The sequence below is a fragment of the Thunnus albacares genome, chromosome 24 (genome assembly GCF_914725855.1).
Source record: "Thunnus albacares chromosome 24, fThuAlb1.1, whole genome shotgun sequence".
Taxonomy (NCBI): domain Eukaryota; kingdom Metazoa; phylum Chordata; class Actinopteri; order Scombriformes; family Scombridae; genus Thunnus; species Thunnus albacares.
In genome coordinates, this window is record NC_058129.1 from 5,063,609 (window position 1) to 5,080,972 (window position 17,364).

The 17,364-nt window shown below is 43.7% G+C and overlaps 1 protein-coding gene across 6 annotated transcripts; it reads right to left on the bottom strand.

The window, feature by feature from the left end:
- Positions 1 to 116: 116 nt before the first annotated feature.
- Positions 117 to 17,364, bottom strand: trak2 (trafficking protein, kinesin binding 2). Of its 6 annotated transcripts, none has more exons than XM_044344580.1 (17): positions 17,247 to 17,364; positions 13,750 to 13,903; positions 12,339 to 12,530; positions 9,299 to 9,358; positions 8,513 to 8,589; positions 8,299 to 8,415; positions 7,150 to 7,368; positions 6,777 to 6,855; positions 6,539 to 6,669; positions 6,064 to 6,138; positions 5,725 to 5,862; positions 5,461 to 5,540; positions 4,939 to 5,079; positions 4,555 to 4,850; positions 3,489 to 4,028; positions 3,271 to 3,370; positions 117 to 3,010 (listed from the first exon to the last, which is right to left on the bottom strand). In XM_044344580.1, exons 2-17 carry the CDS (start codon positions 13,802 to 13,804, stop codon positions 2,224 to 2,226), a joined length of 3,087 nt encoding a protein of 1,028 aa, XP_044200515.1. In that variant the 5' UTR covers positions 13,805 to 13,903; positions 17,247 to 17,364; the 3' UTR covers positions 117 to 2,223. The 6 variants fall into 6 exon arrangements, with proteins under 6 accessions (XP_044200515.1, XP_044200517.1, XP_044200518.1 ...); XM_044344582.1 differs by having other exon boundaries at positions 13,750 to 13,984; positions 17,247 to 17,351; XM_044344583.1 differs by lacking the exon at positions 9,299 to 9,358.

Consider the following 17,364-nt stretch of genomic DNA (forward strand, 5'->3'; position numbering starts at 1 on the left):
AAAATTCAGTTCTGACCTTTTTTTGTGTGTCTGACATCTTACAAACCATTTTTGGGTCAAGACATTCTGCACAAGTTCTTCCAACAAGTATGAGCAATAATAAACCAGCGAGTCAGTCATTTTCCATCGCTTTATTTTAAAAAAAGAGGCAACTGAATAATAGCCATGAGTAGTTTACAGAGGATCATGATCTTAGAGGGGAGGCATGAAGAAGTCACAGGACATTTTATATTTTATCCAAACCTGAACCTCCTTCTGCATAACTCATAACCATGTGACATCAAAGAGCACAGGGCTTTACAGGAGCGGAGTGGATCTGACAACTACAACTAAAGATATTAACAGTCTGAATGTGCCTTCCTTCCTTCTTCTTCTCTCCAATCCTACAAACATTAAAATGAAGCTCTTCTTAAATTGTTACATATGTTATAAACCACAAAATGCATCACGTATACACATTTGTAAGCCAGATTATTCAATTTCTTTAAAAATAAAAAATAATACTTTTGGCTTGATTAACAGATTTGGATTCCCTTTTGTGGGTTTCAATATCTGCAAAGGAAAAAAAAAAAAACTGCAAATGCTACATATATATTAAAATCTTATGACAAAATGTTAGTTGACGTTGTTACTAAAGCCTTGAATAACAGGCACACATTTGACTAAACTTAATTTCTCATTAATATTAGAATGTTAGAATCTATATACTTCAAATAGTGATGTCTGTAAAACAAAGGGTAAATATGAAAGTAAAAGTGCAGTAACTGTGGGGGAGTGTGGTTGGAGTGACGGATGTTAAGGACAGCAGCACTGAAGGTTGAAAGGTCACAGGGATCAAGCACAAAGATCTAAGCTTCCTTATATTTTAAAAGGTGCCTGTAGTATGAACTTTCCTACAGGAATACCACACTCTGAAATAGCCCCGAGACAAATTTTAAACATAGAAAACTTATAATAAACCTGGATGTGATATACAACTAAAATAATGTGCCAGTGGTTTTCCCTCTTAACGGACTGAACCTGAACATCCATCATGGGCCTGAGATAAGCATGGTGGCTGAAATTTAAATGACACAATTGCTGTTTTTCTTTTAAAGGCCCACTGAGCCTCTCAATGTGGTGAAATTTTCAACCAAGCGGTGATCCTCAAAAAACTTTCAAATCCCACTGAGTGCAACTAATATATACAAACATTTGAACACAAATCAGAACAGTGCTGGCTTCTACTTAAGGCCTCTGACCATTAAAAACACACAAAAAACAAGGACCTGAAGGAAAAGGCAGACCTATTTTCCCAGCGTCTGATTTGGTTCTGACCTCGCCTTCAGCCTGGCCCCGCCCGTCTGCCGACAGGTGCATGCTGGGACCTGTAGGCGACTCGCAGGTGGCTTTGGACATGTCATGCAGACGTAGACGCTTGCAGGAGGCGGGGAGGGGAACAGCACATGGACACCCGTGCAACAATGCTCTACTGTAAAAATCATTAGAATATTAATACTGGCATGTTAGGGGAATGGTCTGACTACAAGGTTAGCCTGGCAGTATGCTGTGTGTTGTTGTAGGACTAGCCAGCTAGCACTTCATCTTACACTAAACCATCCACTGTGTTGCGGGCACGGTCGGCTACCATGATTACCTTCCCAACCCACTGCAGAACAAGCCCTTGAAATAGCAAGACTCTGGATGCTCGGCCTTTCTTTCTTCAGCTTTACCTTCCTCCACTTACTTTCTCTTCTGACATGAATAAACACGCAGAGACCATGCTTTTACTGCCTTTCATGCCTTTTTTCTTAACTCTGTTCTTTTCTAATCCACATCCGCATACCTTCGTCCACTTACATGTTGCCATCTCTCCATCTCCTCTACCTGTGCCGGAACATCCAGAGCCTCACGGCAAAACTACTGAACCAAAAGATTCATACACTACCAGAATGTACTGAGAGCTGAATAACCCACTTAGAGGCAAGCTAAGGCCTTAATAACTAGCAAACACCTACACACGTAGACACTGCGGTATCGCTAAAAACAGTCAGTTCAATTAAATTGTGCTTTAAAATGAAGTCATAAAAAGGAGGGATTTTTCTGCCCACCGGATCCCCTGACAACTCTCTCCAAAGGCAGAAAGGAGGAGAGATGAGGGAGGGAAGAAGGGGATGGAGGTGTAAAGGAGGCGTAGAAGGAGGAGGTTCATGTTCTGGAGTCTATCCCCCTTTTCATTTTCAATCAGCGTTTAGCTGAACCAGGCGGGGGGTGGTGGGAGACGGAGGTGAGATGTCGGTGCCAGGGTGGTGGGGGGAGGGCCAGGGAGGTCGGGTGAGAAGGAGGAAGTGTTGGGTTTCCGGCTGACTTTCCGGCTCGTGCACCAGCACCAATCATGGCAGGGAGACTCTGGTTGCGCCTCAGGCCGTCCAATAAGCTGCCTCCGCCCGCTGACACAAAGGTGGCAGAATCCTGCCGTGGCATTGGAGCCTCGGAGTCTGCACCCTGGAGCACCTTGGTGAATCCCAGCCGCCGTAGCCTTTCCACCAGGCCGACGTTGGCCGAGTCGAGCCTGGGTCGTCCTGACTTGGGGGGCGGGGCAAGCGCTGGGGTTTCCTGGGAGGGGCTCGGTAGGTCAGGATGTGGGGCGCGGCCCAGATTCAACCCGTAAACGTCCTGGAGGAAAAGCTCTGCCGGCCGCGACGCTAAGAAATTGTCAGCTGGGTGATGGCGGGTGTCCATGGGCACAGGGGAGGGAACGGGTGAGTGCGAGGGGGAGTTAGGAGGTGTGCTTGGGAGAAGGTGGAAGAGGGGCTGCCGGGTTGTGGGTCTCGGAGATGAAGGTGGGGTGTCAGTGGAGACTTGTGCAGAAATGCCCCTCTCCAGGACCAGCTTGGTGAGGCTGCTGACAGGCGCAGAGACGCGTCGAGGGGGGAAGGAATCCCCCAGACTCAGTCTGCAGGGAGTCACGGGGGTACTGGGACCTGTCCTCATGGAGCTGGGTGTGTTGGCCATGAGAGACAACTGGGAACTGAAAAAGATGCAGACAGGGACGAGATGAGACAAAGAGAGACACATGTTAGCATGGCAACATCTGAACAGCAGCTGTTTGTTAATTTACTAAGACGTGTAATTGACAGCTCACTTTCCAAAAATCAACTGGCAAAATAGATGCTGGCTAGAAATGAAAGGCTGTTTTTGTCTGTGTTTTAAAAAATGACTACACATTTTAATGAGGTCTGCCACCGCTGTCATTGTAAAAACCTTCCTTATCCTTTGAAGAGGACGTACCTCGGGGTGACCTGTGTGACGTCACTAGGGTGCAGGATGCGGCAGGTTGTGAAGGTGTAGGTGGAGAAGGTGATGCTCTGACACTTGCCTGGGTTTTGGACTGAACACACAACAAATAAGACATATAATCTTACTCACATTGGTAAAAATCGGCAGAAATATAAACATCTTAAAACTCCTCATCAAAATACAGCATTTCCACTAAAACTCAAATTTACCAGAGGAAGATGTTGTTGTTGTTGTTGTTGATGTCAAGGTGCAAATTTGACTCTGTGATTGGACCGTTGCTGTAGTGACTACTGGAATGGGTTGAGATGATAGGCTGGATTTCTCTGTGACATGGCGGGGTCCGGGGGTCACGCAGGGGTCTGATCTGACCGAGCAGGTGGCGGCAGGTGTCCCAGATGACGTCGGCAGGGTGGGGGAGAGAGGAGGCGCAGGAAGCGGCGACACCGAATGCTTTCTGTCTTTCCTCTCCTCCGGCGTAGACGAACAGCGCACCTTGAAGGTGATCCCGCCTTCCTCCTCTTCCTCATCTTCCTCCTCTTTACCCCGCTCTGCCGCCCCCTTCTCCAGAACGCTGGACCCTCTCTCTCTGTACTCTTCGACCTCCTCGTCCTCCTCCATGTCAGAGAGGCGGTAGACTGCATCCTGAGCCAGTGGGCGGAAACCCTTGGTCACCACCCCGGGGTGGGGGTCCAGGATGGTGGCTAGGTGCGGTTTGGCCAGCTGCTGCCAGTGATGGAGCGTCAGTGAGCCTGAAAAAACATGTCAGGATGTTATTCTGTTTAATGTATCAAGCGAATTAGGACCAACTGAAGCAGGTTTTATCTATAGTTAGTACATCTGTGAACTATTGTTTTTTTCCTGTTGTGGCAAGTGATATGTGGAAGCTGCGAATTTATACATTTTATGTTCATGTTAATTTCATGTCAATTTTCAGTGAGTTCCTGTAGTCTGATCATTTCCTTTGGCCAGAGTTAGTCAGACAGACTGACCAGAGACTGACCTAGAGCTGATGTGATAGAGCTTTGTCTAATGGAGGAACGCCGTTGGTGTCCTACATTCCTACGTACGGCAGTATGCAAACTCCATGTGACATCAGTGGTTTCATGGTTCAGATTTAATCAGTTACACATCAGTTCAAATGTCAAATAGCTTCAGCTGCTCCACTTAAGCTGCTTTGTGATAAACAGTAAAAATGTACTGTGAGTTTACTGCGGGGCTTCCAGGTGTGAATGATAAGTGAGGTTCCGCTGAAAGAAAGCGACAGATCGACTTTACCTTCCATTGGTTTGACGATCTGAAGCTTCTCAGGCAGGAAGGTCTTGAAAACGCTGGAGCTGATGGAGAGTTCTGACAGGTTGGAGAAGGAGAGAACGCTGCTCATCGGTGAGCCGCAGCTGCTGCCGTCCCCGTCCGCCTCCACCCCTGACAGGGCCTGTAGCTTCTTCTCACGCTCAGCTTGGAAGAACTGCCGCTCGCACAGGAAGTTCTGTCGCCGCAGCGACAGGCGATGGAGGGCTCTGGTGAGGTCGTTTCCACCCGGGGAGCCCGGCTGGCCGATTCGCACCTCCTCTCTGCGAACGCAGAAGTTAAAGGAGCAATTACACAAACTTGAACTATTAAATTAAAGCTTTGGTTTCAAATAGTTTGTTTGTAACATACCCCTGAGCAGACAGGAAGGGCTGTGCGGTCATCACTAGAGAGCTCTGTCCTGAGCCGGGGATAGGAGGGGTGGCTGAAGCTGGCCGCGATGTTGAGGCGTTGATCGAGCGGACTGTCTGGAAAACTCGCTTCTGGGAATCTCTGCAGCGGGAGAAGATTAAAAGGTCAGAGATAAAGTCCGTGAGATAAGATAGACTACTGAACCAAAAACATTGTCAGATCCTGAGATATCATCTTTTTCATTCCATGCATTCCTCTTCCTTCTCAAATCCTGGAGCCCACATTACCCACAAGGCAACTCCACCAGTGATGGTTTGCTTGAAGATTTGGGTGAGTTATCCTAGTAACAGCCAATGTAGCCTGGAGCTGCTAGCTTCAAGCAGAGATGAGGAGCAGGCTGCTAACATCACTTCTTTCTAACAGATTCTTTCATTTTCAAACTTGTAGTCTTGAGCACCGAGACTGAACTAGTTTCCTCAGTCTCAGCCTCCTCGAGTCTGAAGTGAAGTTGAGGTTTCTTACCTTTGGTTCTCAAAGGCTGTCTCTTCATCTACACTCAGCTCTCTCCTCATGGTGCCCTCGATCTCTGCTGCCAGGGAGTCCTGTACACACACACACACACACAAGTTTAAATGGCATCATATACAAACACCATTTTTATGTGAAGTAGAAAATCTGTGTCCAAGAGGAGATAAACTAGGCAGCAACTGTAAAATGTATCAATAAATGTACAGACACTGACAGGCACGTTGTTGAGAATGTGTGCCTCAGGACTGTTTCTCTCACCATGGGGTAGAGGCCGTAGGAAAGGTGCCTTCTCATCCCGGTGGATGGAGCGTTTTTACTGCGAAGTTCTTTAATCTCCTCCTGGGACTCATGGAGCATCTCTACACACTCGATATTCCTCTCCGACAACTCGTTCAGCTGCAGCGCACACACACACATAGTGGTTATTAAAGGTAATTAATTGTTTATTAAACTATTAAAATGTAATTGAATTAGTCATTAGCAATTTATTTAAAAATCAAGGTCAGTGCTTCATAGTATATGTGAGTAAATGGGCTTAAACATCTGGAACATCTCAATATTCAATTTTAACTGTGTTTTTTTTTTGTGAGATTGTACCTCTGCTGTGAGCTGTCTCTGAGCATCTTTGGAGGCCTGCAGGTGGATCCTCAGCTCCTCTTTCTCCAGAGCCAGCTGTACAGAAACAAGAACACACAACGTGAGCATTTACACACACTCTGCTGTAACACTTACAAATGCATTCACACATGAATAGTGATAATCAAAGCCAGACTTCAGGTCAGTGTGACACCATTCACTGTTTCTAAATGACCACAAACATATTTTTAGCATTTCTGGTGACTTATTGGTTAACATATACACTGATACCGACATATATGCAATTAATTAATATCAGTGTTGCTAAGATTGTAGATATGTGTCAAAACCTCAGTTTTTGAAAGCCATGGGTTACTCCACTGTTAGTGTATTGGACAGATTATGGAAATGTAGCAAGTGAATTGAAATTACACCCTAATAAAGTGAATAAATTTCATTTTTATGCACGTATACACATTAGTTCTGCTCTCCTCACCTCCTTCACTCTGTGTTGCAGCTCTACTATCTGGGAGAGCAGCTGAGCGATCTCCTCCTGGTGTCTGAGCAGCTCCTCGTTCTTCTGAGACAGCTCATCTGTCAGAGACACCATCTGCGTGTTGGACTCGCCTGAGACAAGGACACACATATACACAAAGTTAAAAAAAAGAGCATTCCACACATGAGAATATACATTGTGTTTGTAATTTTTGAGTGTGAATATGCGTCTCACTTACGGAGCTCCTTGACACAGTCGCTCACTAGCTGCTGTTCTTTCTCCTCATAGGTGATGGTGTCTCTCTTCAGCTGGCAGGCCTGGAGTGGAGACGTAGAAAGGAAACAGTAAGTGGTGACTATTTCAAGTGTCAGCACACTTTTCACCATGAAGGCACTTCTCCAGGAAGCTTATTAATCAGGACAATGAGAGCAAAACTAACCTGAAGGCTAAATCCTTTAACTTCCACTTCCACTGTGACATATACACTTCTATTATTGCTTCCTGTATTATAGCTTCTATTATAGCTTCCTGTAACAACAGCTTTACATCCTATTTTTTCCTGTTATGTGAAGCTCCAGTGTTCCAGCATCCACCCTTTGTGTTCCTCGTACCTCAGACCTCAGCAACAGGTTTTCCTCCTCCAAGTCCTGCAGCTTGCTCTGCAGACACTCCAGCTGGCTGAGGGCAGCGGCAGCGGCGGCCGCCCCTGGTTGCTGAGGCTGCCGCAGCGGCGTGGACACGCTGGAGTCGGTCTCGCTCTCCTCGGAGGCGCTGGCCACCATCCGCAGCAACTCATCCTTCTTACTGAGCTCATGCTGCAGCTGGTGAACCTGGCCGGTGGGGAAGGTTTGGGGAGAGTTATTACTGAATGTGTGTGAGACACAGAGAGTTAAACAATGATATTTGCAGATGTCTGATAGTCATATAAGAGATTCAGAGAGACAAACTCAACATTTTTGGCCCTTTTTATGGAATTTCCTGTCTTAAAATTGCGTATTACCATGGAAATTGTGAGAAACAGTGTACGCTGTATAAACAAGCAGAAATTGTTTTTGTGGGTGTTTCTATTATTTACACAACTGCTGAATTGTTTGAAAAGCACATTTTTAATCAATTATCAGGGCACATTAATGATTCCAATATTTTATCTCCATCTCAGCCTGGATTAAGTTCTAATTTCTCTACTACTACTACCGCTCCTGTAAAATTCACTAATGATGTATTTTCATCATTGAACGTTGATTTACAGGTGCAATTTTTGTTGATATTTTTATTGATTTAGTTTGTCAGTATGCCCTACTTGCTATCTCAACAAACTGCTTCATAACAGTTTTCATTGCAGTCAACTGGATTTTTAAGTATTGAGAATGGGGTACCACAAGGATCTATTTTAGGGCCTTTACTTTTCCATATTCTTTATTAATGATCCTCCACAAATGTGTTTTGTTCAGTTGTCTGCAGATGACACCGTTATATATGCATCTAATTTGGATATATTAATCATAAATAAACAAATTGTCTCACAGTTTTCATTTCTTTTTGTAGATTAGGCCAATGAGACATTGTCATTGGTTGTATTTTTGCATTTAAATGCATTTACTTTAATGATCCTTCTATACTTAAACCAGCTTTTAGTTCCACTTAGATCAGCACACTCAGGCACAAATTGGCAGACAAGCTTTTGAATTTAACACATTTTAAAATTTTAAAATTTAAATTAAAAAATATGTAAGTAGCATATGTGCACATGTGTAAGCTACCTGGTCCAGGGCCTGTGCTAGCTGTTCCTCTATGGCCTCATTGCGTTCCTGCAGCAGGTGGTTCCTCTGTAGAAGCGACTGACCGATCCGAGCTGCCAGCTCCAAGTCTCTGTCCCGCTGTCCAGTAAGAGCAAAGGGTGTTCAGGGTCAATCAGCCAATTAGATACTGCTTCTCAGTAGAAAACTAAAGCATTACAAGTGAGGGGAAACCTACCTCGGCCAAAAGGTGCGTGACCACTTCAATGTCATTGTACGTCTTGGTCATCTGCTCTACGCGATCGGCACTGAGGACTGGCCAGAGAGAAACTTACTTTTAGGACAGCACACAAGCAAACACACACATGCAATCTAGCATGCACATTGTGGCATGTGCATGCAAAATTAGCATTCAGGGAACTCCACAAGAAAACAAAAGAATTTTAAATAATAAATAAAAGCACCATCACGCAAAACTAGTGGACACACTTCTGTATAGCATGCCAGCTTCATTTACTAGCTAATTAAATGTTCTGACCACAAGCAACATGAGCAGCCACTTCTGCTTTCATACTACAGCCGCATTTGATCACAATGGCATCAGCAGCTGATAAAAATACCAATGCGGTCAAACTGTATTTCAGGTATGACGCTAAAACACTGCTGATGTCATAGGATGTCAATTGTGAGCTCCACAACATGCCGATGTGGTTGCTAGTGGTCTGAATGTAATTAAGAGCCACAAAAGCCCTGTACAGTCATAAAGAAATCACACACACCCACTATTCAATGCAACAATACTACAAGCTGTCTACAAGTGGCACACAGCAGACCTATATTAGGCAAAACTCTTCATCTCTGTTGAGATCTACATGCAGAAAGCAGAGAGGGGCTCCAGATCCATGTTCAAGTGCAGCTTTTGGAGCCACACGGAGGTCTGAAGCCCCTCTCTCACTCTGAAGCTACGGTACATGAGGGAGTTGAAAAACAGAGCAGAACAGGCAGACAGACAGAGAAAAGATACCTTTGGAGAGGCTCTGAGAGCCGGGGTGGGAATAAGAGGAGGGCTCCAAAGCAAGATACGCTAGTGAGAGATAGAAGAGAGAGAAAAAGGAGTGAAAGTTCAAAAAGGTGTACGAGTGAAAGGGATAAAGAGAAAGACATAAAAAGAGGAAAGGAGCGGCGCGGAGAGAGAAGGTAAGAACTTAGCGGGAGGATGAAAGCTGAAGCTTCGATAAATCAACTTCATACAGAAACATTAGTTTGTTGAGAGTCAGAGAATCTACATGTCAATTAGTTTGGTCTGCTTTTAGCACCTGAATGGGAGTCACCAGCGCTGCACCGCTCCCCCTTCCACCTGTTTAAAGAAAAGTGGCAAGCTGGATTTCTCTCTCCCTTTTTCTTGCGTAAAGAACAATCTACATATCAGCAGGGATTACATGTATTAAGCACAGATAGGCAGCTTGAAGTGAAGCAGCTGCTCGGATGGATGAGAGCAGTCATCCAGTAATCTGAGGCCGACAGTGACCTCTGGATCAGGACGCTGCGCTCCCCCTCCAACAACCAAGTTAAATATAACTTCAGCTGGAGAGAGTGATCTTTGTTACACACACACACACACACACAGGAAGCCAGATACTGTACATACACAATGCATATAATCGCTCATGCTTATCACACACACACACACACACACACACACACAGATATCCCTTTACCTGCTGGGTGAAGCATGGTGTCACTGTGTAAATGATATCCATAGTCTGGTTTGATCATATTCTGCACCTATAGAGTCGCACATTAAAGTGACTGAACTCTGGCCGTCTGATTCATGGTTGGCTGGACCTTTGGCACCAATAAACTCCAGCTGCAGCTACAACATTTAGTTATTTGACAAACTGTAAATTTTAAAATAACTGTGTGGTAACAAGTGATGTAAGAAAGAATCACAAACAGTGTGAAGGATTACCAATTAACTTCACAGAGTTTGCTTTGCTTCACAGAATATGAAAGTCGGGGACAAAGGTCAAGAGTTGGTACATTGCACCAAGACAGACACAGACAGGCGTGTTTTAGTGGTTTTTCCTCGTCTACAGTAGTTATTCAACAGGTCTGGGAATCCTTTAAAAACAGACTTGTCAGTGTTGCTGATGTTGTTGTTGTGAGGTTGGATCAGGCAGGACACGCACGTGTGAGATCAGAACCGGAGTTTCCCCCAGACTAGAGAGTATTAGCATCATTAGCTTGATCCTCTAAATTCTGTCCATGTGTCGGCACTCTGACTCATCTCTTCTCGCTGACAAAACCATATGTTTACGTATTAAAAAACCTAAATCGCAAACAAAGCTGCTACTTTATCAGATTTAAAAAACAAGAAGAATTATTGTTTAACTCTCATTCAACTAGATGAGGGTGAAATATGGTAATATTTGCAAAAAGTGTGTTTTAAACTTCATGAGCGATGAGATGTATGGGGTTCACTGCTGAACTGACATTGAAAATATACATTTGCATTAAACTACAGGTGTAACTGTCTAATTTCTGCTGTTCAAACAGCATTTCTTAAGTCTGTCTGAGGCCGCTCATTCCTCCGATTTCACAACATGACACAAAAATGGCACACTCTTCAGATGCTTGTATCATCATATAGGAATACTGCAATATTTAGACATTGTCAACATTGTCTAAATATGTAAAAACCAAACTCCTCTGGGAATTTTCCCACATCTCCTTATATAAACTGTATATATATGTTTGCTTAAGGAGAACCAGAGGGCGTTTGGATATGAACATGCCTCTGCGAGAGCATCAGGCACTATTAATAGGCTGCATTTAATTTTACACTGCAGAAGTGGAGCAAATGTATCACTGAGCAGGAACATGAAACCCAGACTCCCTTACTGTACCCCTTCTCCTGCACGTGCAGCAACACATATACAGAGCCAGTATAGAACATGTAAACAAATGCATTCTGCATCTAACGTGGCGGCTTAAATCTTCTATAATCCACGCGGGAAATGTATTGCTATCATGTACTGCGTGTGTTTTTCCTCTATAAACCAAAAGCGGCTGTGCAACAGTTATATAGGTCAAACATTAACAAAGGATGAGTTCGTGGAATGTCGGGGAAAAAAAAAAAGAGGAGGAAATGCTGAATAAATCTAACAAACAACAAGAACACAAATGTAGAGGAAATATGTACTTCTAATTGTGCATATGTGAGGAAAAAAAAAACAGGAAGTGACATCATTCCAATTGTTAACAAACTTGTTTGAATGTAAACACTTGAGCGTTCACTCAGACTTGCCCATTTCCTGTCTTTCAAGGCTTTCGGTTGCAAACACACAGTACACACACACACACACACTTTCACCTCCACCCTTCACCGCTGTCACATTCTGACCTTGCAGACATGACTGAAGCAGCTCCTGCGGTCGCACCGGCTCACATGTCTCTCTCTCTCTCTGTCACACACACACACACACACATACACAGCTCACCTTCCATAGCGAAATGATCGTAACCCTCCTCATTGTAGATGTTTAAAACCGGCATTTTGCACCTCTTCTCTCAGCTGTCCTGTCTTCATCCCCTGTCTGTCCACTCTGCTCTCCCCCCCCCCGCCTCTCGCTCTCTGTCCCGTGACTCTGGCCCCGGCTTTGAACTCAGCTACACTTAACGCTGGCTGGATCGCTGGATTCCTCTTGCTCACTGTCTCTCTCTCTCTCTCTCTCTCCCTCACACACACACACAGTGTCAGAGCTGTCTGGTTCACACACACACACACACAAACACAAACACACACCATGCCAAATATTTTCCGCTGTAAATCCCTCTGAGAGGAGGATGTGCGCTGAATAAATCGAATCCCTCACGTGTCTAATACGCTGAGACGCACACACACGCACGCGCGCACACGCACACCATCTGCCCATTGAGGTCACCGCGAGCTTGACCAATCAAAAGGAGATACACAACAAAGCTACACTGAGAGGTCATTTAGCCATTTTTATTTATTCAACTGTGGTTAGACACCGTTAATGCAGCTACACAAACACACTTACTCATGTAGCGGAAAGTCTCCTCTGCCAGCATGGGGGAGATGGCGTTGTGTTGGCCGGAGCCTTCCTCCGGGGAGCAGCTCGGGGAAACCACCCAGTCCTGGCTGTCTGACAGGTAGACAGACCCGGAGCCGGCTGAACCAGAGCCCAGTGAGCCGGAGCCGTAGTGCTTCCCGGTGCTGCCCAGCCCCTCATCTGTGGGGACAGAGGACAGAGAGAATATCATCTAGAGTGCAGCGTCCAATGATTACTGTCGATATTGATCAACTGAATATTTTTAGATTAAATGGGTGATCTTTTAAACTGTAAAATGTGTAGAAAAAATTAGTTAGATAAGAAGGTTGATTCAACTCTGACTGTCGCTTCCACAAGAGGGTGGTATCAATCTTCTCCCAAAATGTTGAACTATCCCTTTAACTTCAGTGTAGCTCTGAATTATGACAATTACCAATTAAATCATGATCAAATAAATGTTTTAGTCATTTTTTTTTAATGGAAAAATGTCAAATTTGCTGGTTGCAGCTTCTAAAATGTGCCAATTTGAAGCTTTTTTGTGTGATACATGATAGTAAACTGATTATCTTTGTGTTTTGGACTGTTGATTGGACAAAACAAGACATTTAAAAGACATCACCTTGAGCTGTAAGTAATTACAGAGGACATTTTTCACTATTTTCTGACATTTTATAGACAAAACAACCAATCAAGAGAATAATCATGATCAACAGTTGCAACTAATATTATTCTAACAGTGCGTGGTTGACTTATACTCTGTAATTATTCATCAGTTGATGACGCCATGATCAGCTATAATACTGTAATGTCAATCATGTGTTGACTAATTATATATATATATTTTTAATCATGCAAATTCAAGGCTTTACCAGATTAGTGTATGGTATCACAATAAAAAAAAAAAAAAGTATTTGAATGATGAGGGATGTTTTGATTTTGTCAGTGCAGCCCTGGTGAGATGACGGCTGTCAGACTGCAGTGATTGTGACTGAACTCAAATAACTGGCAGCAAATATGCTGTACATCTGCTCAAATGGACTCCAAGAGTGAGTTAGAGTGACAAGCAAGCGTGGGCTGTTGAAGCATTTAAAAATATGTGTGTGTGTGTGTGTGTGTGTGTGTGTGTGTGTGTGTGTGTGTGTGTGTGTTTTTGGCTCAGACACTGTACAAGCCGATGTCCTTCCACTTGAGCAAATATGTGGTTTACTGGGACAGATGGGCCTAACTATAGTATCAAGCCCAAAGACAAGTACACAGCATACTGTACTTCAAGGCAGTGTGACATTGGCAGAGCAGCATTAGAATATCTCCAAAAAGCTTTTAGTCGCCATGCTGGAGCCTCTGAGATAAAGATATTCCATTAATAAATTTGATTAATGACACTGCAAAAAAGCCGTACCTGTCTCAGTGCTGGATTCTTTCTTCTCCACCGCCCGGGGTTTGACTTCAAACATGTCCCCGTCCGCAGAGTGGGAGGCGTTTCCCCCCCACTCGCAAACACAGTGCTGGACAGAATACGGGAGCAGCTATGGCTGTGGCATCACATCCTGCTCCTGCAACGACAGGTGGTGCCCACACACACACACACACACACACACACACACACACACACACACACACACACACACCGTTACCTGCAATGGAACAGACAAGTGTTGGACTTCAAAGATGTTAAAGTAGTTCAGAAGCCAAATGAACGGAGAGTATGTATGATTTTAATCTGCTGGTGAGACAGACTGAAGGAAAGAGGATGTTAATTGAGTATAATGTTGTTTCTAATCACTAGTGAGTCTGCGTAGAGCATCTCTGACTCCAGGCTGCTGACAACATTCATCGCTTCCCTCTGTCAACCTCCTGTCTTTCTCCTTCCCACTTGCTCGCTGGCATTTAAAACAAGATGAAAAAGAAAAAGCCCACTCCTCCCACAGTCTTGCTTTCTGTTGGATTCTTTAACTGCTGATTATCTGGTTATCTTCTTTCGGCTTGGACGTGCCACCACAAGCCTTAAAATCTCATCAAGTGAAAAGATTTCTACTTTTTATTCTGTCTGAATATCTGACCGGGGCAGTTTTTCAGACGGATGAAAGGTCATATTCATTGAAGCACAAAGCAGTCCATCTGCTATACTGTAACTTGGATGCCATACTGATTTAAGGGAGGGCTGAGGGGGAGGTGGAGAGGGGGGACAGAACCCTCCCGTATCCTGTTGCCTCCCTCTCTCTCTATCTGTAGGGACTGTTCCGGGGCTTAAAGGGGTGACTGGAAGAATGAGACAGGATGTGCTCTCTTAAAGGGATGAGCTCCCAGAAGAGAGCTGGGAAACAGAAGGACATTCGACCACGTGCTGCCGTACAGTCTGGTCCTTAGTCAGTTACTGTGCTATTGTGTGACAATAAAAAGCTGTAAAATTGGCACTTTATATCAGAAAACACCATAAATAGAAGGTGCTGTTCAGGGTATTACCTCCTACCACCCTTCATAACTCTAGCAGCATGCCTGTGGAAAGATTGGGTCCTTGGGAAACATTCATCCTCTGCTTACATAACAGTGAAGCTGAAACAGTTTGCTCCATAAAGGAGATTACTGTGATGCACGCTATGCTACAACACAAATGTGCTGCTTATCATTAGAAGCCCCGCAGATGTATTGTACTGACTCATTAATGACACAGTGGTATTGACTGGCTGATATCGGCGATGTAAATCTATGCACATAATATATGAAACGGCTTTAATAGCTTCTGACATCAGCGAGAGTCGGGTGAAGAAATTCTGCATCTATTATTATTCATCATAGCAACAGCTTTTAGATGCTTTCTTCTTCTTTTTCCCTAATTTAAAATGCCAGAGCTGCTCTTAACCAAGTGGCTGTGAGTCATCTCATGAGTAACACTGTCACAGTCAGACAGCTTCTTGTTTAAGATGCAGCCTGGTGTTCTGATTTGAGGGGTTAAGTTTGAGAAACTGAGATGTCCTTATATCACCAATCCTCATTACTTACTGTGTTAGCTGTAAATATAAATATATAGCCAGATTACAGGAATTAAATGGAGATTTGAGGTTGACATACTGAACACACACACACACACACACACACACACAATTTCCTTTCGTTGGTTTTTAACCCTGAAGACAATTCTGACCACAATCTGGAGACCGCCACTTAATGTTACTGACAGATTATTGCGGGCTGTGGCCCTGAAAATAACTCTGTGGAACGCAGGCAGCAGCAGCATTATACACAACACTGGTCTGTCACAGCTGTCCCAGAGGGACTGTCTGCTTACATCAGCTTTTTACAGACCTCAACTCCCTTCATGTCCGATCTAAGCATTCAGCGGATGCTCTTATCCAGAGTGACCTACAGCAAGTGCAGCTGTGGAGACATCAGTATCTGAATAACATAATCACAAGTAACCTGCGAGCTGAAGTCAGAACAAATACTAGAATTGTAAAAACAACGTTAGGGTCCATTTCCTATTATTTGTGCTGCATCACAGCATCAGCCCATCTTAGATCTGACAAACTGGACACAGCCTTCGGGGCTTGTATAGTACACTGGAAGAGGCATGTGACACAGACTGGACCAGAGACTTTTAATTGCATAACCAGAAACCTCTGACTGGAAAATTAGCAAACATCCCTGGTGGTGCCTTGCCAAATTAAATATTACAATTGTATCAGCCACATGCAACATCGTGAAATACTTCAGTCTGACCTGACTGGCAGTTACCAACCACAACAATTAATATGTAGCATCCTTTTTGGCCTGTGAACCCTTAAAATAAAGCAAAGTCTACCTGCTTGATTTGTCTACCAGTAAGTTAGCAATTATTGTTCTGACTCATCGGTTAAATCATTTTGATAAATAGAGAAAAATTGCCGTTAAAGTTCCTCACAGTCCAAAGTTACATCATCAAATGTCAACTAAACATGATCAACTAATCGACTAACCTTGCAGCTCTAGAGAGATGACTTATTTTGTTGTATTTGATTAACTTTTAGAGGCTTGGGGAGGTAAGCACAGTAATCCACAAGAAATAAAGCAAACATTAAGAGAAAGCTTGACAAAAAAACTCACAATTTTGTGTGTCCAAAATATGTTTGTTTTTTTTCTGTATCCTATCCTGGTTGGGAACCACTTCTCTACTGTAAAGAAAGTGATTGAGCCAATTTCCGTTTGAAAAACCGCAATCTTAAGGTTAACTTACAGCTCATCAAACGTACGAACTGGTAAAACAGGACTTAAGACATTTAAAGTAATCATCGGGAGCTACTCTCCAATCTGGCATGACTTCAATGCACGGGAGAGGCAGTTATTTTGATTAAAATGTACAATCATAGAAAATGTTTGCGCCTCATCTTCAACCTTGGTGAGCTAAAGAGGGATTAATGTTACAGATCGATGTTGTGCTAAAATCAAGTGATGCTTCGTGGATCATCTAACCTATGTGCCAAAGTATGTGCCTAAGTTACAAAAAAGTAAACATCTTTAGGTTAAGTTATAGTCATTTTTGAAGAGCTCAAGAGTCAATATGCTGCATTTAAGTAACTGTACAGGATTGTTGTTCTGTGTGTAAGCTATAGCCACTGTTATGCAATTTATTGACATAAAGGCTAACATAAGCCAGTGATGAATCCGTTGCCCTTACAGATACCGTCACATGAGCTAAACCTACAGGTCAGTAGGTGAGCTAGCTGTCAGTTTTTAAACAAAATCTGATATTTGATTTAATCTAATATTATTTTTGTGAAGTAATCTCGCTAACGTTAGATATGTTTTCATGGCCGAGCTAATACAGTGCCATCGCGGGTTCAAACAGGCAGCATCCTTCACAAGCGGAGCATTATAGCGTTATAGAAGTTAAATAATATGTTTAAATATCATCAATCTTACCCTATATCAGTATTATTCCAGTGGTACATGCGGTATCTGTCAATCCCTTCACCGAAACCTCAAACAATGGAGGGGACGGGGCAGACAGCTGCCGTATTTTTTCCCACCCGCATTCCGC

Bases quoted from the DNA above. Each gene is read 5' to 3' on its own strand.
- trak2 (XM_044344580.1), bottom strand. From the start codon at position 13,804: ATGTTTGAAGTCAAACCCCGGGCGGTGGAGAAGAAAGAATCCAGCACT. The intron at 6,856-7,149 runs GTACGAGGAACA...TCTCCACTCCAG, and splicing joins ACCTGTTGCTGAGGTCTGAG to GCCTGCCAGCTGAAGAGAGA. The intron at 4,851-4,938 runs GTATGTTACAAA...CTGCGTTCGCAG, and splicing joins CCCTTCCTGTCTGCTCAGGG to AGAGGAGGTGCGAATCGGCC.